General features: G+C 49.4%; 2 protein-coding genes and 1 pseudogene across 2 annotated transcripts; all 3 read right to left on the bottom strand.

The window, feature by feature from the left end:
• Positions 1 to 8,438: 8,438 nt before the first annotated feature.
• Positions 8,439 to 16,704, bottom strand: LOC104668894 (putative golgin subfamily A member 8F/8G; the record flags this gene model as incomplete). Its single annotated transcript, XM_030930847.1, has 11 exons — positions 8,439 to 11,889; positions 11,976 to 12,131; positions 12,221 to 12,321; positions 12,404 to 12,504; positions 13,072 to 13,163; positions 13,591 to 13,666; positions 15,002 to 15,070; positions 15,338 to 15,615; positions 16,013 to 16,100; positions 16,296 to 16,403; positions 16,510 to 16,704. Coding segments are annotated over 11 exons (1,446 nt in total), but the record flags the coding sequence as incomplete, so codon positions are not given.
• A 1,607-nt stretch (positions 16,705 to 18,311) lies between these two features.
• On the bottom strand, positions 18,312 to 21,309 carry LOC104682617 (golgin subfamily A member 8S). Its single transcript, XM_030930845.1, has 5 exons — positions 21,088 to 21,309; positions 20,125 to 20,244; positions 19,481 to 19,540; positions 19,218 to 19,298; positions 18,312 to 18,359 (listed from the first exon to the last, which is right to left on the bottom strand). Exons 1-5 carry the CDS (start codon positions 21,307 to 21,309, stop codon positions 18,312 to 18,314), a joined length of 531 nt encoding a protein of 176 aa, XP_030786705.1.
• A 35-nt stretch (positions 21,310 to 21,344) lies between these two features.
• LOC115897585 lies at positions 21,345 to 21,986 on the bottom strand (annotated as a pseudogene).
• Positions 21,987 to 22,289: the final 303 nt, after the last annotated feature.

Here is a 22,289-nt window from a genome sequence, read left to right as displayed (position 1 = left end):
ATGCATCCATGTCTGTAACCATCAGCCCAGTTACTATCTTTCATTTTACAAATGACAAAGCTGAGCCCCCACCCCTCAAAAAGGGTAAGTAATTTAAAACAAAAAGTGAGTTAAGGTTGTGAAATCCTAAGATGAATTTCATTTCAAGATGTGGCCTGGTCCTCCTTCCAAAATGTGGCCTGGTCTTCCCACCAAAATGACAGTATTTTATTAAAAAGAGTAAGTCTGCCACAGCAGCAAAAAAAATAACAGATACAAGGAGAATACCCTGAGTGAACTAAAACCACAGGGACGTGCTGGAAGACACAAAGCAGATGGAGTCAGACTACCGGGCTTGACAAAGCCACAAACCCAATCCAAATAATGGAGGGACCACTTTTTTCCCAGAAGAATCAAACATTGTTTACTGTACTTGTCTCAACAACAGTTGGTAAGGATCACTCTCCCATATAGGAAGCCTATCTTGATGGCCTCTTACTATGAGTGTGAAAACCAGAGAGAAAAGACAGAATGTTTTTAATATAACTCAACACAGCAGCAAATCTTAGACTCCATCTCTGCCTTTTAACTCAGGAGCTAGAAAGTTCTCCTGCTAGCACCTCCCCCATCCTCGTGCCCCAGGAGGAGCATGGGTCTGCAAACCAGGAGAGGGAGGCCACGACAGAAAAGAGTGACAATTCTGAAGACACTTGTGATGGTTAATACTAAGTGTCAACTTGATTAGATTGAAGGAATCCCAGCACTTTGGGAGGCAGAGGTGGGTCATTTGAGGTCAGGAGTTTGAGACCAGCCTGGCCAACATGGTGAAACTCCATCTTTACTAAAGACATAAAAGTTAGGCAGGCGTGGTGGCAGGAACGGTTTTTTTTTTTTTTTTTTTTTTTTTTTTTTTTTTTTTTTTTTTTTAGAAGTCTCCTTCTTATCCCCCAGGTTTGAGTACAATGGCACCATGTTGGCTCACTGCAACCTCTGCCTTCCGGGTTCAAAGGATTCTCCTGCCTCCGCCTCCCAAGTAGCTGGGATTAAGTCGCCTGCCACCACGCCCGGCTAATTTTTGTATATTTTAGTAGAGATGGGGTTTCACCATGTTGGCCAGGCTGGTTTCGAACTCCTGACCGCAAGTGATCCGCCCGCCTCGGCCTCCCAAAGTGCTGGGATTACAGCCGTCGGCCACTACACCCGGCCAAAACCCCGAAAATCTTAAAGACCTTTCCCCTTCCCCGCCTGGGCTCACAACAACGCCGGAGCCGCCCTACCCTGCCCTGTCGCGGTCCCGGGAGCAGGCCGGCTGACCCCGACTGTGGGCGACCATGGGTCCCGAGAGGGCGACGGGGGCCGAGAGAGGCCAGTAGCCCCCAAGCCAGCCCCGTGCGAGGAGCCTGAGGACGCGCCCTCCGTCTCCTCCCACCCATGCCTTGCGCAGTCGGGGGCCGGGCTGGGCCAGTTGCGGGAGAAAGGGGCGGGGAACCGGGGCCTCTCCGGGGCAGGTTCCTCTTTGTCCCGGGACTCCGGGCGCGTCTCCCTCTCTGCCCTCGCCCTGCCCCTCGAGGCCGCCGCCGGGCGCCTCACCGTCATGTTGCAGTGGAGCATGAGCCTCCGCTGAGGCTCCTGGTTCTTGTGGAAGATAGACGCCAGCAACTTCAGTTTGGCCTTGAACCCAGACACAGACATCTTCCCCTCATCTCCCGTAGGAGGGACGGGGAACGGAAGCGGTCTGGAGCTGCTGTCATGGCCACGACCACCCGGCGGGGCCGCCTGGCCCAGCTCTCCTGGCTCCGCCTCTCCCCGCCGCCCAGACCCTCCTAGGAGCATCGCTGGAAAATGGCAAGGGGCAGGAAGGCCTTGGCAGGAGCTGGGTGGCGGCCTGGGGGGCTGCTCCCTTTGTAACCAACTCCACCAACAGGAGGCGTGACTCCTGTCAAGCCGCAGCTTAAAAGGGCAACAGGGCAACAGCACCACTGCCTCCGCCACCGCCTGGGAAAGGGCTGCCCTTCCCCTGCCCCGTCGCCCCTCGCCCCTGGGCGCACCCTTTTTGGAGGGTGCGCAAGTCTACAGCGTGCACGCGCCCCGGGCTGCCCCCTCCTCCCTTGACCCAGCACCTTTCTGCCTGACCCATCTGGTCCCTTCATCACACTCACCAACTGTAGCCTCAGGGTGGCGCAACCACCAACTGTGTGTGTGTGTGTGTGTGTGTGTGTGTGTGTGTGTGTGTGTGTGTGTCCCAAGGGAACAGAGCACTGCTGAGTTTAGGCTGATTATTAGCTCGTGGACTGTCAGCAAAATAGGGTCACGAGAAGGCTATGTGCTGTTTTGTCTTTTGTGGTGACATCATGTTGCTCATGTTTTATATTTTTCAGTTCATTCGTTTTTTTATCATTATACTTCATGTTCTAGGGTACATGTGCACAACGTGCAGGTTTGTTACATATGTATACATGTGCCATGTTGGTGTGCTGCATCCATTAACTCATCATTTACATTAGGTATATCTCCTAAAGCTATCCCTCCCCCTTCCCTCCACCCCACAACAGGCCCCAGTGTGTGATGTTCCCCTTCCTGTGTCCAAGTGATCTCATTGTTCAGTTCCCACCTATGAGTGAGAATATGCGGTGTTTGGTTTTCTGTTCTTGCGATAGTTTGCTGAGAATTATGGTTTCTAGCTGCACCCATGTCCCTACAAAGGACATGAACTCATCCTTTTTTATGGCTGCATGGTATTCCATGGTGTATATGTGCCACATTTTCTTAATCCAGTCTGTCATTGATGGACATTTGGGTTGGTTCCAAGTCTTTGCTATTGTGAATAGTGTCACAGTAAACATAGGTGTGCATGTATGCATGTGTCTTTATAGCAGCATGATTTATGATCTTTTGGGTATATACCCAGTAATGGGATGACTGGGTCAAATAGTATTTTTAGTTCTAGATCCTTGAGGAATCGCCACACTGTCTTCCACAATGGTTGAACTAGTTTACAGTCCCACCAACAGTGTAAAAGTGTTCCTATTTCTCCACATCCTCTCCAGCACCTGTTGTTTCCTGACTTTTTAGTGATCACCATTCTAACTGGTGTGAGATGGTATCTCATTGTGGTTTTGATTTGCATTTCTCTGATGGCTAGTGATGATGAGCATTTTTTCATGTGTCTATTGGCTGTATAAATGTCTTCTTTTGAGAAGTGTCTGTTCATATCCTTTGCCCACATTTTGATGGGGTTGTTTTTTTCATGTAAATTTGTTTGAGTTATTTGTAGGTTCTGGATATTAGCCCTTTGTCAGATGGGTAGATTGCAAAAATTTTCTCCCATTCTGTAGGTTGCCTGTTCACTCTGATGATAGTTTCTTTTGCTGTGCAGAAACTCTTCAATTTAATTAGATCCCATTTGTCAGTTTTGGCTTTTGTTGCCATTGCTTTTGGTGTTTTAGACATGAAGTCCTCGCCCATGCCTATGTTCTCAATGGTATTGCCTAGGTTTTCTTCTAGGGTTCTTATGGTTTTAGGTCTAACATTTAAGTCTCTAATCCATCTTGAGTTAATTTTTGTATGAGATGTAAGGAAGGGATACATGTTTCAGCTATCTACTTACGGCTAGCCAATTTTCCCAGCACCATTTATTAAATAGGGAATCCTTTCCCCATTTCTTGTTTTTGTCAGGTTTATCAAAGATCAGATGGCTGCAGATGTGTGGTATTATTTCTGAGGGCTCTGTTCTGTTCCTCGGTCTATATCTCTGTTTGGTACCAGTACCATGCTGTTTTGGTTACTGTAGCCTTGTAGTATAGTTTGAAGTCAGGTAGTGTGATGCCTCCAGCTTTGTTCTTTTGGCTTAGGATTGTGTTGGCAATGTGGGTTCTTTCTGGGTTCCATATGAACTTTAGCTTTTTCCAATTCTGTGAAGAAAGTCATTAGTAGCTAGATGGTGATATCCCCTTTATCATTTTTTGTTGCATCTATTTGATTCTTCTCTCTTTTCTTCTTTATTAGTCTTGCTAGTGGTCTATCAATTTTGTTAATCTTTTCAAGAAACCAACTCCTGGATTCATTGGTTTTTTGAAGGGTTTTTTGTGTCTCTATCTCCTTCAGTTCTGCTTTGATCTTAGTTATTTCTTGCCTTCTGCTAGCTTTTGAATGTGTTTGCTCTTGCGTCTCTAGTTCTTTTAATTGTGATGTTAGGGTGTCAATTGTAGATCTTTCCTGCTTTCTCTTGTGGGCATTTAGTACTATAAATTTCCCTCTACACACTACTTTAAATGTGTCCCAGAGATTCTGGTATGTTGTATCTTTGTTCTCATTGGTTTCAAAGAACATCTTTATTTCTGCCTTCATTTCGTTATGTACCCAGTAGTCATTCAGGAGCAGGTTGTTCAGTTTCCATGTAGTTGAGCGGTTTTGATTGAGTTTCTTAATCCTGAGTTCTAGTTTGATTGCACTGTGGTCTGAGAGACAGTTTGTTATAATTTCTATTCTTTTACATTTGCTGAGGAGTGCTTTACTTCCAACTGTGTGATCAATTTTGGAATAAATGTGATGTGATGCTGAGAAGAATGTATATTCTGTTGATTTGGGGTGGAGAGTTCTGTAGATGTTTGTTAGGTCTGCTTGGTGCAGAGTTGAGTTCAATTCCTAGATATCCTGGTTAACTTTCTGTCTCTGATCTGTCTAATGTTGACAATGGGGTGTTAAATTCTCCCATTATTATTGTATGGGAGTCTAAGTCTCTTTGTAAGTCTCTAAGGACTTGCTTTATGAATCTGGGTGCTCCTGTATTGGGTGCATATATATTTAGGATAGTTAGCTCTTCATGTTGAATTGATCCCTTTCACATTATGTAATGGCCTTCTTTGTCTCTTTTGATCTTTGTTGGTTTAAAGTCTGTTTTATCAGAGACTAGGATTGCAACCCCTGCCTTTTTTTCTGCTCTCCATTTGCTTGGTAGATCTTCCTCCATCCCTTTATTTTGAGCCTGTGTGTGTCTCTGCACGTGAGACGGGTCTCCTGAATACAGCAAACTGATGGGTCTTGACTCTTCATCTAATTTGCCAGCCTGTGTCTTTTAATTGGAGCATTTAGCCCATTTACAATTTAAGGTTAATATTGTTATATGTGAACTTGATCCTGTCATTATGATATTAGCTGGTTATTTCCCTGAGCAGTGGTTTGTAAGAGGTCCTTTACATCCCTTGTAAGTTGGATTCCTAGGTATTTTATTATCTTTGAAGCAATTGTGACTGGGAGTTCACTCATGATTTGGCTCCTAGGAATGTCATCCTGGGCACGCCGTACCTGTTGTGCAGTCTGAGTCATGCTGCCAGGGCAGGGCATCCAGATCCCAGCCTGGGAGTGCTGAGAGCCAAATCCACTGCAGAGGAGGGGTGAGAGTCAGGGTCCCACCTCCTCTGTCTGTCGGCAATCCAGTGGTGATCTAGGATAAAACCTCGAGAGTCCCATACACACGGTCAACCCACAACACACCTCACAGGCCAGACAGGGACACACGGCCCCGTCCCTCCCTCCCAGGTACCATCATAGCTGCCAGCGTGTGACGGAAGGCAGGGTCCCTGGTCCCTGCTGAAGCACTATCGCCGGCCAGCAGGCTCACGCACCTTGGCCTGTTGCTCCTAAAGGTCGCCTCTGCTATTCAGACAAGGGGACCACAGTGACTGCTGGCCTGGCTGAGCCCACCCACCTCCCCTGCCATGGACTCTCCCTCTTCTACTTTTCCCAGCAGGAAGGACTCAGCCTCACCTATGCAACCTGCAACCCCCAACAAGCTGAGGCTCCCCTATTAGACTTACAATTCTATAGCCAGTGGAATCTGGCTGCCTGCCCTCCCTGCCTCCCCCAGGGTCCCTTCAGAGGGTCCCGGGCTTTCTGACCGCCCAGAGGGGGCTCCAGCGATCACTCCAGCCACCCATCCCTTTTAGCTTCATCATCCTGGTTCAAGCAGTGTTCCTTCTCTATCAGGCCTGGTGGCTGTTGTGTTGGGCTCCCCAAGGCGAGAGGTGGCCCCGGACCAGTGGGTTGGAAGACAGGGTGACCAGACAAGAGGGAAGCCCGAGGGGGCCGAGCATTGGTCTGAACAGTGGGTGCACTGCCTGGGTGCCGTGGAAGAGGCCAGCGTGTGTGGGGTTGGAGGGCTGCCACAGCCCCCAGGCACTACCTGTGAAGCTCCGGTTCATCCCTCGATCATTCTCCCCTTTCCCTTCCAGCCCCGCTTTTCCAGGAACCTTGCCACACCCACCCCTGTGCCCTCCGCTCCCGGGCCTTCCGCAGCTGCGGTGGCACACCTGTGCTCTGCATTTGCCTCACCAGCTCTCTGCTCGCTTTTCTCTCTCCTGTTTTCTCTCTGTTTTCTCTCCAACTGCCAGCCGATCAAGTCAGGCAAGTCCATCCTATTCTGAGAGCCCCAGGCCCTCCTTTGACCTCTAAACAGATCCGTCCTCTTCTCGGAGACCTCCCTTTCCAGGCCTGCCTGGGAGGCTGTTCTGTGACTTGGCAGTGGCTCCCTCAGCCCCAAAGCCAGCCCCCTTCATCTGTGACTTGGTCTGTTGTAGTGGTGAGCTGACACCTCCAGGTGTGACCATTGCTGAAAACTTGTGCCCCCCTCTGTGGTATGCTCCTGCCCTGTTCTAAAAATATCTATAAATACACACACACGCACACACACACCCCTACACGTGGCCAACCAACTCAGCTCTTGCACTGGGAATCAGTCACCGTGCTGTCATTTTGGAGTCTTGTGGCCCAATAAGAGAAAGCTGTCCCCTGACATTGCCCCTCCAAAGTGCAGCACCTCCAGTGAGCCTCCCTGACCTGCCCAGCCTATGGACAAGCAGCCCCCGCCATCCCTCCCACCCCCACCAAGCATGGGAGCGCTGTGCAGGCAGCTGTGTGGCCTGACAGTCTCTAACAGTCCTGCTGTCCCTCGGCTGAGAATCAAACCCATTTCTGGATGGCGGGGAAATGTGTCCTCTGCTGGCTGTGTTCTCTGTGGAGCTCAGGGGAGGGGAAAGACCAAGCCATTTCTAGGGTGTTGCTGGGAGCGGTGAAAAGGCCATACCCTTTCCAAGGGGCACTTTTCCTGCAAAGACCTTGGAGCTTACTGGCTCTTATCCTGTGAAGCCGGCTCTGGCCACCAGGGGGCAGGGCCATGAACTCAGACTGGAGGGAGCCTGCTGGGCAGCTGGCACTCTGGAGGGACAGACAGAAGAGGCCACCAGGTGCAGACAGGAGAGGGAGGCAAGGGGACGGAACGGAAGACGCCTGGGGTGGGTGGAAGTCAGTGCCCTTAGGTGCTGGTACCTGTCTTCCCGGCCACCGCTAGATCAGGCTTATGAGCCTGTTGGCTGTCAGGGCTGGACTGCGCCCCATAGGCGCCATGGCAGTCCCCGTGGAATCCCCCAGGTGCCACCAGGCAGCATACAGGTAACAGGCCTGGAAGTTCCCCAACAGCCTAGCTGGACATGCTCAAGACACTCTGGGGCTCCTCGTTTGGTGACACAAACTCCAGAACCCAGTGAGGGAAATGGGTACACAGCAGGCCGAGGAGTATGGCTAAATCCGTTTATTCCAAAATAAAAAGCAAAATAAACAGGAGTCACATCACCAGGGATGCATGACCCCATCCCCACCTCCTTCTTCTGTCCAATGCTAGCAATAAATAAGTTTCCAGCCACAAATAATCATTAGAACCTCCTCCCCATGTGCCAGTTCCAACCACCACTAGGTCCGATACAGAGGCAGCCCTACCCTCTGGAATATACAAAAGGTTACACAGACACAGTATGTACACCGGGGAAGTGGGCCACCCCCGCAGCCCGTACCCTCGCCTGGTCCACAGTTAGCCCCACTGTCCTGCCTCAGCTACCTCTCTGAATAAGAAGATGGGAGCCCCCCTGAGGGAAAAGTTGCTATGGTGAGAGTAAGGAGGCCATCAGACCTCCTCCAAACAAACCAACTCCACCAGCCTCTGGCTCTTAAATAACAATCATCGTCATCCAGAAATTTAAAGACTCAGCCCTGGTCAAGGGGGCAAAGGGTCTGTTTGTCTTTCCCTATTAGACAGAGGTCTTGTCTTGCTACCTTAATTGTAAAGGGGTGACTGGGAAGGGGTGGCAGGGACATGGTGGCGGTGGAGACTCCAGCCCAACTTCTCCAGGGCTTGCTGTCAGGGGCCTGCTCTTAATTTTATTTTTGTCCCATGACTTTAAAATCCCGTAACTTCTTTTTCGTAAGTTTTTTTTATAACTTCCCATAAAACTTTTTTCTCCTTTTTTGCCACAACTTTTTAAATTTTTTATCCCATAACTTTTTCACCCCGTAACTTTAATCCCATAACTTTTTATTTTGTGTTCTTTTAATAAACACTTGCAAAGTTATATTACCATTTTGTAAAAATGAAACAGATGATCTCATGCCAGGTGTGCCCCGCATTTGTGCACTATCAATACCTTTAATCCTATAGTTTTCAAGACTCGCAAAATAAAATTTTAAGGAAAAAACAGCACTTTGCAACCATTTAATCATTTATTACATTACAGTAGCATGACACCAGCAGTCAATAATGCCACTTTAGGCAAAAGTCTTTCAGTATTTCCATTATACATTCTGTTTACAAGAATTCATAAATTGGTAAAATTCATTCTAAGAAAACTTGGCAAACAAAGCTTTGGGCTGGAATTGGCATTTCTTTCTCTGCTTTTCCTTCCCACCGTTTCGTTCTTTTAAACTACAGCATTCATATTTTAAAATGTTTTAACTTATTTCAGAACATTAAGTTAGCAGTTACATTTTTTAATAGTTATATTATTTTAAAATGACTCTTGAAGATAAGGTTTTAGAGAAACTATATTATGGATAGGGCTGATTTACATTTTTAAATTCCTAAAAATCAGCTTTGGTTTTAGAGCTCAGTTTTTTTTTTTTTTTTCATTTCTGGAAAACCTATCAGGTTTAATCAAATACTTTAAAATGATTATTATATATTGCAATTTTTAAATAGGTGTTTTGATTCTTGCTACAGAAATTCAGATTTATTCAGCTGAACTCACATTTTAAAATTCTGTGTTTCTGATGAACTCTAACCTTCCAATGTTGCCTTCTAAGCAAATTGAAAGCTGCCTTACACTGAATGAGGAAGAGCACAAATACTTGGCTAAATGAGGTATCACAAAAGACTGCGTGCACTTTGAAGAAAGACTTAAGTTATTGTCATACCATTTCCATTCTTTTTAGCTTTTTCTTAAATATATGACAAATACCTGCACAAAGAGTGGAATTTGAGTTAATACAGTAAATTTATTTTCCAGACTGACATTCAGCTGAAATACGCCAGCGTGTGATTTAATCCATAGGTACCTGATGAACACATTATGGTCAGATTGGTTACAAATACTAAACACTATCTGAAGGTCATTCCCAGTCATTGATATTTCTCGGGATAAAAGTGAAGTGATTTCAACGATAAAAGTACTTTTGAAATAATATATCCATGTATTAGGTAAACCCAGTTTCAGAAGGATAAAGAAAAAACATTTGACCAAATAATGTGGCTAATTAACAGTGGTCCGATTTCTAGCCCGAGGTTTTAAAATGGACTTAAAGTAACTGTCTTTAAACTGAACTCAGAGAATGCAAAAGTGGCAAGTTCGGAGAATAAAAGGCAAGAACAGGACTTTAAGTCCATTTTAAACCCACAGGCTAAAAATCGGACCACTGCTAATTAGCCACATTATTTGGTCTAACATTTTTTCTTTATCATTCTGAAACTGGGCTTATCTAATACATTGCTACATTCATACAATTTGGAAGAGTCGGTTGAAGTCACAAGGACCCAATATTTGCGCTCTTTCAGTGAATGCAGGCAAATCTGTTATTCCATCGGTAAAATCGTATTTTGCTCTCCTGTTAGAATGTCATATTTATAAAAGTGTCATGACGATGCCAAATGCTAAAAATGGAGATGGTCTAGTAACTAGAAATCTCCACCCCAGGGAGCACACGTACATCCTCTCTACATGCTAATACTGTGATGTGTTTTGGACACAGACATTAGAACCTCATGAAGTTTTAACTGTTGAGTCTTTCCCAAGCATCATCAAAAGTTATGATTTAGGCAATGTCTGACTGAAATTCATTCATTCCTCGTGCATAGGCACAATCACATAAATATTGCACAAAATATGTCCCTAACTGAAACCGAGAGGTACAAAAACATATTTCACTCTTCGTAAAGAAGTTTGTGAGGAAATATACCTGATTGTATAGACACGTTTCCTGATAATACACTGACATTCACAAACAGTAGATTGTACTGCAGTTTGTAAATATCTTAAGTTGCATAAAGTTCTCCTTGATTTTTAAAGATAGTGTAACACTGTCTACTAAAACTCCTTTCTGTTTCAACTTAGTACTCTCACATATATTAATTTATAATAATATTTGTTATTATTTTTTAAAGTGTTTTCCATTCAAGGAAAACAAGTAAATTCCTATGTCAGAGTAACTAAGGTGGTTGAAGAATAGGTATTAGCCAGTGAGGTCTAGATGGTAAAATCAATCTTCAAGCCTCAAAGAATCTCCGTGAACAGAGAGGAATGCCAGGTGTTACACGGCTTTCCTTTACTCTAATTCATTCTTGACTAGAGCCTGTATGCCTGTTCCTGGGACATTTATACTCAAAAAGGATTTCTTATGATCTTTACTAAATACATTAAGAAGATGCCAGCCAGCGCCCTTCTGTGAACTGGGACATGTATGTAGTCATGTAATTAAGACACGTAACATGAACTGGGACTTTAAAATGTATTCCAGACACAAATGCTCTAAGCTAGGAAAGGTTTTCCACATCCACAGTCAGCGATGGGAGACTTTCATTCCTCGGAAATAATCCCTTTCTAGGTCATGGAAAAAGAGTACAACTGCTGCAGCTCGTGATGCAATATCTTCATGAGCCCAGAGCGCACACAAATCCTAAGGGAACTACCATAGTACAGCGCTCATTCCTGGCACCGGAACAAAGGAAACACACTCTGTCCCTCACACACCTGCCGGAGCAGGCCACTGTCCTCTTCTGTGAGATTTAAAAAGCTCCCCCAGAACGTTATTACTCCCATCACCAGTACACAGAAAATGGGCGAAAGGCTGTTTCCAGTTCTCAGGCTTTAAACAACTCTAAATGTCAGTACTCATAGTGGCATATTACAAAGTAATCAACAGTGCACTCTTAGGGGCAAACCACATATTGAGCTAATGAAGAGCTCACTGTGATTAAGATTGGATCAAATAACAGTAAAACATAAGCAAATTTTATCTGAATTCTATAATGAATATACACGCTGCAACAACATTAAAAAAGCATGGCAGCCTATTCCAAACCAACGAGAATAGTTTTGTGCAAATAGTGGGTCTTTGTGTGTTTGAACTCCCACCATGTAACGGCAAACTCAATATCCATGCTAATGACCTACAATTATGAAATTAAAAAAGAAAAATGCTAAAGGATGCCAGAGTGAACTTCAGTGAAAGCCACAGAGACCCAATCTCTTTTAACTTCTTACAAATAAACTTAAAGTATAAATTAGAAACACAAATAAACATGAATAGCTCTAACATGCAAATGAAGTAAATGAATTGTGTAGCAGATTAACCCTATAACTTTGTTTCTTTTTAAAAAGTTTGTTGACCAGCTCTTTGATGATGGTGATGTTTATCTCCTTCTCCGCAGCCAAGCCCAGCAAAAGAATGGCCCAGAGCGGTTGCTGCCCAAGCCTGGGTGCTCCTGGTGGTCCTGCACGATGGGCTGTGCAGTAGGGTTGTCGTTGGGAGAACCCTCCTTGGCCTCTCCTTGCGCAGGCTCGGCGCTGTCGGTGAGGCTCACCTCACAAAGATCTTTGGAGAGAGGGAGGCGGGGATCTGAGCACAGTGCGAGCGCCCCCTGCTCCTGCCTGCCCGCCCTGCGTGAGGGCTCTACTCACCACCATGCTGGTTGGCAGCCCCAAGCTCCTGGGGGGGTGGGGCTCCTGGACTGGGCTCATGAGCAGGGTTCTGGGCAGCGGCCAGGAATTTGCTGTGCTTGTTGTTGAGGTCAGCACAAGCCACAACCGCATCTCCTGCAGTGCCAGCAGCTTCACCTGGAGGAAGGAGTGCTCAGGTGTCACGCTGCTGCCGGCGCCCACCCTCACGCCCACCCCCACCCCCGCAGAGATGTTGCACACCCTACCTTCATCTCCTCCCTGTGCTGGACCAGCCTGATGATGTCCTCCTCCCATTGCTGCATCTTTGGCACTGCCCCCTTCCTCTATTATAAGCAGATGAACATTCCTACAGGAGGACAGGGCTTAGACGCTGGGGCCCCTCCGAAGGCCCTGCAGCTCCCCGTGCCGTGCCCTGGCCTCCCACTCACTGATGGCATCTCTCTCCCCAGTACTGGATTGATGGAAGTTCCTGTTTCTTCACCAGCTCACTCAGGTCCGCCATCTCCTCCCAGTGGTCCATAATGCCACTCTGGAGCCAAAATAATGGGGTCACATCTTGGCAGCAACCTGCCCTCCGGTAGCATTTTCAAGTCATGGTGAAGCTGGAGGTGAGTCCTGGCATGGGCCAGCTTCCCTATGACTTCCTCAGGGCCCGGTGGGTCTCCCCACTCACAGACTCGCCCCCAGTCCCTGGGGCTGGGACTGCTGCCTCTGGCGCCTTCTGGGCCGAGGCCACCCAGTGAGCCAGGCGCTGGCAGCACACCCTCTGCTCTTTCACCCGCTCTCATAACCGTGCCTGCTCCTCCTGGGCACTGGCTCCAGCGGACTTGAAAAATGCCACCTGAGGGCAAGAGGTGAGCATTCTTATAGGGGCATACACAGAACAAATGGGGCAGAAAGGTGGAGCGCAGCCCCTTCCCTTGGGGCCTCAGAGAGTGCACTTGTTGCTCACAGGGGAAATGGTGTCTGACCCCTGGCTCTCGGAAGGGGTGAGGGTGCAGAGAAATCAGAAGGCAGGGAAAGTAAGAGCATAAAGGGGTTCTCGAGGGACCAGAGAGGAAGGTGGCAAAATAGGTGCAGGGGGAGTCAGGCTCACCATGGCCTCCCAGCTCTCCAGGTCCTCTGGGACGCTCGGCATGGGCCGAGGTCCCTCCTCCTCCTCACTGTCCAGATGTCCTCCTCCATCTCCTGTGGGGGGTGGCCAGAGGGCTCCTCAGACAACCCAACAAGGCAGGTACTGTGGGCCCAACTCTGCCCCCACCCTCACTATGTAACCCTGAGCCAGCTCTTCCCAGAGAGGAATGAGCTGCTGTTCTTTATTATTTTTAAGACCCAAGATCTTGCTATACTGCCCAGGCACAGTCCCACTACCAGTCGGTGTGGGAGTTCTGACCTGCTCCCTTTCTGACCTGGGCCAGTTCAGCCATCCATAGGCAACTTGGTGGCCCCCCGCTCCCAGGTGGTCACCATATTGATGCCGAACTTAGTGCAGGCACCCAGTCGGCATAATGACCAGCGGTTCTAAAGGTCTCTTCCAACTCCTCAATCCTATGCTGCTCACAGTCTCCCCTTCCTCCTGGGGCTCTCTCCTCTTCCTCTGAGCGGTCTCCCGTACCTTCCCCAGGGAGAGCCATGAGGTTCAATGGGGCATTCAGCTGCTGGCTCTGCTGGCTGGCAGCTTCCAGGCGCTCCTAAGGGGCCAGGAAAGAGTGAGAAGGCACGGAGTTTGCCAGGTCGTCCCCCTCACAGCCCCATCTTCAGCAGCTCCCTCCCCTAGGTCTCCTGCAACTTTTGGCGGGCCGTCTTGGCCACCGGTTTGTCCCAAGATTCCTGCTGCTGCAGTTGGTTCATTAGCTGGGTCTGCTGCAGTAACTGCCTGTGCAGCGCCTCCTTCTCAGAGGTCAGCTGCTGATAGGCGGCCACCTGCTGCTGATAGGTGGCCACGGACTGCTGCAAGTGACCCAGGTAATGGTCTGGCTGCTGCTGCAGACTCTGAGCCTCTTGCCTCTTCAGCTGCACCTACAGGAAGACCCTGGGTGTGAGGGCACCTTGTGGCTGGCTTCCAGATTCTGGGCCCATTAATAGGGTCACGAGGGCACTGTGGGGCTCTGTCACCTGCCCAGGACCCTCGCCCCTTACTCCAGGCCTAAGTGACTGCCTCCCTTTCCTAGAACACCATGTCTCCTTCCCCAGGCTCAAATCTCATACCCTCTTCTCACCATTTAAACTGTAGGCCACAGACTGCTGGAAAAGCAGTGGGAGCCAGCCGCCATCTGCTAAGTGTGCTACAGGCCTAGTGCTTTCCATGTATTATCTCATTTAATCCTTAGCACCTCTGTAAGGAAAATGCTAACTTCCTTTTAAAGTTAAAGAAATAGAAACTTAGAGATGCAAAGTACTTGAATGGTGACCAGTGAAACCAAGGCTGGAATCCAGTTGTAACCTAAGCAGCCTTTTTGGTTTGTTTTGAGACAGAGTGTCACTCTGTGGCCCAGGCTAGAGTGCAGCGGTGCAATCTCAGCTCACTGCAACCTCCACCTCCTGGGCTCAAGAGATTCTCATGCCTCAGCTTCCTGAGTAGGTGGGATTACAGGCGTGCACCACCATGCCCATTTTGTTTGTTTTTGTAATTTTAGTAGAGATGTTACCATGTTGGCCGGGCTGATCTCAAACTCTCGACCTCAAGTGATTCTCTTGCCTCAACCTCCCAAAGTGCTGGGATTATAGGTGTGAGCCACCGTGCCTGGCATAAGGAGATTCTTATGCCACTGTCTCTTCCCCTATGAATGGGGGCTCCATGCCTCTAGCTGGGATGATGATTTCCAGACCTGGGAGTAGCCCAGGGCTACCCACCTCTAAAAGTCAGAAGGCAGGAAGAAGAAGCAGTCACAAGACTGCCCTGGAGGGTGCTGGGGTCACCTGCCCCGAGGCTGCAGCTGCCTCTGGCCTGGCACCTCCCCTCCCCAGAGGCTGGTGCCCGCCTCCCAGCCCTTCTTGGATGGGGCAGAGGTTACTGTCTCCTTCACCTCGTCCAGCTTCTCCAGTAGCTCTGCTGCTTGCTGCTCCACCTGCGGTGCGCACTTGTTCTCGTTGTTCTGGACAGAGAGAAGCAATCAGCAGCCACCCACTGCAGCTGGAGACCCCAGAACTTGGTGTCTGCCTCCCATGGCACCAGGAAGGGTGGAGGCAGGTTAGAAAAATCATCCCCTCTCTCCCACAGCTACCAGAGCGGGGCTCTGGCTCACAGGTGCCTATAGAAGTAACATTTCACATGAGGGCTACACTGCCCCATTCTACACGTTGGGAAACAAAGGCCTGGAGGGCCAGGGAGGAGGGCAGGCTCCCCAGGTGGGGCAACGCACCAGCTCCTCGACGCCGCTCTGTGGCTCGGCCAGCTGCTGAAGCCTCTCCTCCTGCTCACGAAGCCTCTCCTGCTGCTCCTGAAGCCTCTCCTCCTGCCTCCGAAGCCTCTCCTCCTGCCTCCGAAGCCTCTCCTTTTGTGCCTGGTTCAGGAGACTTACGTGCTGATGGTTTTCCACCTGGGCCTGGAGCTCTGCTGACACTCGCTCTAGTTCCTTCCTCAGGTGCTGCAGCTCCTCCTCAGGGGCCACTGCTGGGGGCTCCAGGGGCAGGGGTTCAACTGAGAAAGGAAGCAGACAATAAGGGCCTCTGGATTCTCAAAAACAAAAACAAAACAAAACAAACAAAAACAACAAAAGACACCCTCCTCTTGGTGCACAGCTCCTCTCAGGCTCCCCACACTTGGCCTCACTGCTAATGATTCCTCGCACCCGGATGGTAGCCAATCTTCCAACCACTTTCAGATGGAGAGCACTGTGGGTGGCTGACAACGGGCCCTCTTTGCTGATGGGGACACTCAGGATCATGGAGATGACAAGATTTGCCATCTCCCGGCACAGACCTCTTTCCCTCTGCCTCAAAGCCCTTCCATCCACCCACCTCCGTGGGGCATTCTAAGCCCCCCCACAGCCCTCTGATGCCAGGCCTGCTCCCAGGTCACGCCAGCCCCATCTTACCCATCTGGTTTTTGAGTTTGGACAAGCTCCTCTTCAGCTCCTCCACCCGATGCATACCATCCTTCTTCTCTTTCTTCAAGGTGCAAACCTGCCCAAAGCACAGGGGAAAGGGGCCCTGGAGAGAGGGGCTGGTGGCTGGACAGGCTGCCATCTCCCTCTCTGCCCCCACCTCCACAAAGCCCAGACCCATGACCACCTCTGGCTGTACTATTCCCATGTTACAGACACTTAGAAAGATCCAGTGACCTATCTAAGATGGGGGAGCTGAACGGTCAGACCTCACCTCCTGCGACATTTTTCTCATCCTCTCCTGCCACCGGGCCCTCTCTCCTTTTAGATGTTGAGCATATTCATCTCTCTGTAACTGGGCTTTTTTAAGCGACTCCCTCATCTGCAAGAATGGGCACAGAAGTTAGGAAGGGCTGTCACTGGTCCTCACCTGCTCCCGGCCACTGGGATCATTTTCCTTCCACAGCTCTCCCTCTGCAAAACCTCACCCGTGTCAGGCATTCTTTCAGCCGAGCCTTCTCCTGTATGGACCGCTCTAACTGCCACTCAATAAGTGCTTGACTGCGGCTTGAGAACTGGATGGTGAAGAGTGAGAAGTTTCCATCTGGGGAGCCCGGGCCATTCCACACAGTGCCCCTTAAAGGGCTAGGGCTGGGCTCAATATACAACTCGGTCAGTACAGATCAAGGCATTTCCAAGCCCAAGGTCTGGTTTTTAAAAGAACTCAGTAAAGTTGGAAGGGACAGGGAAAGAGATCGAATTCACAGCTGGCTAACAGAGGCCCAGAGAGATCAGATAATGTTGCTATTGTTATTACTGTTATTACTAGCACTGTCTGAACCTTTATGGACTCCGTCACCAGCTACCATGCTAGCAATCCCATTTAATCCTCGCAACCACCATAGGAGACGGTTACTATGATGACCTCTATTGTGTAGATGAAAAAACATGGAGAATTTGAGGTTAAATGTTTGCCTAAGATTACTTAGGCAGAGTTGGGATTTGAACACCCAGGTCTATCCGATTCTCTAAGCCCATTTTTCTTGCTGGGGATGGGGGCACAGATAGGAAGGGGACAATTAATCTTTTGTTTACTTTCTGAAAAGATGATACATTCGTATAGTCCAAAACTCAGACGGTACAGAAGGGAAGTATCTCCCAGCCACCCCATTGCTCTCTCCTGAGTTTATTATGAACCTTGCAAACATGTTTTATGTATATTATCATAGTATGTACACACACACACACACACACACACACACACACACAGTTTCCTCTCTACAGAAATGGTAACATACTAAAGGTACTCTTCTGTACCTTCACAGAACAAGTACCCAATACCCCACCTAGGACTTGGCCAAGACCGCAGCCAGGTAAGGGCAGGGCAGGCACTTGGCCTCCAAGCTCTGCGTCCAGTGCTCGCTCCCCACCGCACCCCCCAACTCACCCACAGCAGCTGACTCAGCCCCAGGCTGCCTCTAACAACCAGACACAAAAGCAGCAAGAAATGGCCATGATGCCTTCTGGGCAGATCACTCCATCCTGCAGAAGGGACCTTTAGGCTCATTCCTCCATCTGTAAAGCTGGGCTCCCAGGGGACAGGGCAGGTGGTTGAACTCACACTGATCTCCTTCTCCTCCTGTGTGGCGGGGACAGCAGAGAGAGCCTGCTCTAACTCTCCTATACGCTGCACTGTATGTTGCAGGCGGCCAGACAGATCCTTGGACTCTTCTGTAATGAGAGAGTTGAGATGGGGCCCAAAGGACTCTCCCTAAAGACCTTTCAGGTTGAAGGATAACAGGGTGCCCAGATTCCCACCTTTAAAGTATCTGAGAGAACGTTCCAGTGTGATACGTGTCCATATTTAGTTTCTTTATCTGTCTATTCAATCTCTGGATTTGAACCTTTGGGAGAAAAGCCAAGCAAGTGCTGGAAGAGAAGGAAAGAAACATTCTCCGGAGGACAAGAGAAAACTTCACACCCTCCACTCACCTCTAGCTCCCTTTCGGCTTTCTGTTTCTTGTTGTTTGCCTTCTTTTCCTACAGGAAGAGGAAGACAGAGCTCTTACCAGGGGGAGGCAGAGACGGCACAGCAAGAGACATGCCCCAGAATGTCATCAATGCCCCAGGACAGGCCCACCCATGAGACCAGGTTATCAGGGACCCTGTGGGGATGGGGTGGAATCTCAGGGGTGAGCCTTCTTCCCCAGGCTGGGAGTGGTCGAGACTGGGGCCTCTATGTCTGAGTGTCCCTCAAACCCAGCAGTCATGTTGTGGGTAAACAAAGAAATCACATTACTTCTTCCAGCTGATGTTCCACTTGCTTCTTCTGTTGTTCCTGTGGGGAGAGTCAAATTAAGGTGACGGAGGGCGGCCCCCTCAACTCTATTCCCCAGGCCAGGAAGCAGTAGGCAGGGGCCAGGAATGGATTTTAAAGGCAAAGTTCTCAGACCCAATAGGAACACGAACTGGTCAACTCTCCTCAAGCTCCCAAGGACAGAGGATTTGTGTCTTTATTGGTTTCCGCCCACAGCCACAGAACTCAAAGTCTGAATGTGGAATCTCTTGAGAGGACAGGAACATAAACCTCTGGAGTTGGAGTTTGAGAAAGGCCCCCCCTTCTGCCCGCTTGTGATTTAGAAAAGTGCGTTCATTCAATAAACATTTACTGCGCACGAACGGGCCAGGTAGGGTTCTTCACATCAGGTATAGGCTAACGGAAAAGGACAGACAGAAGCCCTTGGCCCTGAGGTTTCCATTCTAGGGGGCCTTTAAATCTCGGACTCTCACAGCTAACAGACACCTTTGATACTCACTACCTCCTCTGGAAACACGAGTCCAGAAAGCAGAGGCGACTTGTCCAGAATCAAAGAGCAAATTAGGGACTGAGTCATGGCAGAAATACGGGGACCCTGACAACCAGTCAGGCTCGCACTCCCCCGAGAGGCCACAAACCCACGGCGTGTGTAGCAAAGACTAGAGCAGGGGTGTGTGGAGAGGAGAGAGTCGGCAAAGAGGGCAGCAAAAGAACAGCCACACTGCGTGCTCTGGGGTCCCTCCAAGTGAGGTCAGGGTGCCCCAGCTCCCTATTTGCACTTGGCACCAGGGACCCCCAGTCCCTTTCTTCAGGGCCCCAAGGGAAAACTGGAGCCCGGGATTGGCAGCCTGGAATCAGGGGACCCCAATGGACTCTTACCAAAGATTTGATGATGTTATTCAGTTGATTGATTTTGACGGACCTCGAGTCCAGGGCTGCTGGTAGTTCTTGGCACGGGCTCTGAGGCGCATGCAGAGAGGAGGAGGTGGAGGAGGAGTGGGGGAGAGGTAGAGAGAACAAGCATTAGGGCTGGGGCGTGTGGGGGCTGACTCAGCTGGCAGAGGGGCACCCAATCCCCGCTGTGGGAGGAGGTTGGAGGGCTGCCCTGCGGGGTCACTGCACCTCCGCCCAGAGCCTCTTACCTCCAGATCCTTGAGGGGTGCAGATGACGTAGGGCCCTCTCCGTCGATACCTGTTGCTGACTACAAGTGATGAGAGTGCACATGGAGATGTTCTGTCCCTCTCAGTGTCTAAGCCCTCTGACTTCCGTTCTTCCCCATCAACTGGCAACATTTTCTTTTCTGCCTATCTTGAACCCTTTGTCCCATAACCCCTTTGTGCCAACTTCTCTCATGGTTCTTATCTCCCCACCATCCCACCCTGGGGCCCTTTCAGTGACTCCTGATGGCAAGTGGCTGTTCTCATTGTCCTGGCTTCCCCATGAGACTGGGGATGAGGAAAATCGAACAGCAATGACCATATCCTGGTGTCCTGGGTGTTTACAGCAGGCCATGTACTAGGGATTAACATAAAACACTAACAAATCTCATTTAAACCTCACAAATGGAAGTCAAACAATAACACCACCTCTATTATACACATGTGCTAAGAGAGGCCCAAAGAGCTCAAGCAACTTGCCCTAAACCCTATCCCTAGCAGACAGAGAGGCAGGATTCAAACCCAGAGTTCTGAACCAGGACCCAACCGTCCATCCACAATCTTTACTATTGCCCTCTACTGCCCCTTGTGCCCCCTGCCCCCAGGAGCCTGGTCAGCCAAGACTCACATCCACAGGTGAGTGGCAACCACCAGAAGTGGCTGTCTCAGGGACACTGCCATTTGTTTTCCTGTTCTTCTTCGCTCCTGCTGGACCACCAGGGCTGTTTCTCTGCCAATATTCTTTTAACTGTGGGAAAGAAGAGCAGTAATCCTCATGGAACCATGAGCCCCTACAGCCACATCCTCCTTTACAGTTTTTACAAAATACTCTTATACACCTCTGATTTAATGACACCAACAACTGTACAAGGTGTTGTCACAATCATTTAGTGACTGAGAGGGATTGATATCATGGCTAGGAAAAAAAAAAAAAAAGGAAAGGAAAAGGTGATACTGGAACTTTGAAATCAGTCTTCTGACTCCAAGCTCTGGGGTTTTGAGAAGAATCAGCAGCTGCCTGGGACCAAAACCAGAGGCAGAGGTAGAAAAGTAAACATTAAGTAGGCAGGAACTCTGTGCCGTGTGGTTTAGTCATACATCCTGACATGTCTGTTAGTGTGAAGAAGTGCACCAGTACCTCTCAAACTTTATATCAATGCATCCTCATGGCAGAAGGCAGCCTTTCTGTGAAATCTGGGAATTTATCAGAAAGAGGACAACCCAAGCCTCATTTCAGAGAGAAGTCTGATATACTCTTGGAAACCTGTGACTGTCATCCCTAAGTACATTAATGTTTTTTCTCCTGATCTCAAGAGAATCAAGGGAAACTGATGCTTCAGAAAGATGTCCCATATTTATCCCGTGGCACTCAAGGTACACCAGGTTGAGATAATATGGGGAAGAGTCAAACTGTCAAGTTCAGTTTCCCAAGATCTATTCCACAGAAGATGAGCAAATCTCACTTCAGAGACGACTGACTGAAGGGCAGTCTGGTCCCAGAACCATGGAGAATTAGAATACGAGGTGGAGAACTCAGAACAAAATGTTAAAATCTCTCTCCGGAAAGTAGAAACCTGGGAGAAAACCAAACCAAACCAATTCTCTCATTGTCACCCAGAGATACTGTCAAAGTTTTGCGCTCAAGGGGAAAGTGGAGGCTTTTCCCCCTGTCAATGTCGATGTTAAGGGAGTGAGGCAGCCTGTAACCTCTTGCTCCTAGGTCCCACAGTCTCCATTCCCCTTTCAGCTGGAAATTTGTGCTGTGACCAGAGGAACCAGAAATGGGGTGAGAACGCTTAGGGGACTGGGTCATAAGATCAAAGGCCAGTCTTCCAGTAATGACAGTTCCTAGGCAGACTGTGACATCACTACATTCCACTCCTCCTGGTGAGGGGGAGGGACCACATCAGCGCAATGTCCTAGTCACCACTCCACTATGGGGGAGGGAAACACAAGGTTGGGACCCAGGTCCTTGGAGACGCCAGTGCAAAGAGCCCAGGGAGGTCGACCTTGAGGCAGCAGGATGGGAGGGCAGAGTCTGCAGCAGGGAGCCCCAGGAGTCACCAGCCCAAAGTCACCCGGGGATGACTCAGGAGGGCAGGGCCTGGGGCTGGGGGACCCAGGTCCCTAGAGATGCAAGCCCAAAGAGCCCAGGGAGGTCAAGCTTGGGGAAGCAGGAGATGAGGGCCCAGTAATGCAGCAGGAAGCCCCAGGAGTCACCCGCCCAAAGTCACCCTGGGGTGCTTGGCAAGGGCAGGGATTGGGCTGCTTGCTGAAGGGGTGAGGCTGACTGACAAAACTTTGATGGGGGTAGCCCAGAGGCACCAGGGTTAGCAGGCCCAGTCCGGTGTGCCTCAGGAGTGGTATGGACTCTGGCAGTGGTCTTGTTGTCAGAGCGGATCTGTGGCTGGGTTGGGGGGCCATGACCTGGTATGTTTTTACCTTTTTCTTGGCCTCAGCCAATATGCTCTGTCGAGTTTCTTCTGCCATTGCAGAATGGGGAGGGAGGCGGGGTTGGGGCCACATCAGCAAAATCCCAGCGAGCACTGATCAACACCTCCAGTCACCTACCAGGCAGCTGTGTGACTGAGCCAGAGGAGGCATAACCAGGGTTGCAGTAGAATGCCAAATAGGGGCGTGGCCTTAAGGCTCCGAGCCCATTGGTCAATTAGAAAGATGAAAGGGAATGGGGGCATGGCTAGACAGCAGTGTGTTCAGAGGGACTGGTGGCTCACAAGGAAAGCTGCCCATGCAACTGCTGTCCCCACCCACTCTAAGAGAGGGGAGTGGTTG

Source organism: Rhinopithecus roxellana, chromosome 5, assembly GCF_007565055.1.
Source record: "Rhinopithecus roxellana isolate Shanxi Qingling chromosome 5, ASM756505v1, whole genome shotgun sequence".
Taxonomy (NCBI): Eukaryota; Metazoa; Chordata; class Mammalia; order Primates; family Cercopithecidae; genus Rhinopithecus; species Rhinopithecus roxellana.
Note: the sequence above shows the minus strand (reverse complement) of the source record. Positions and strands in the feature narration are given on the sequence as shown.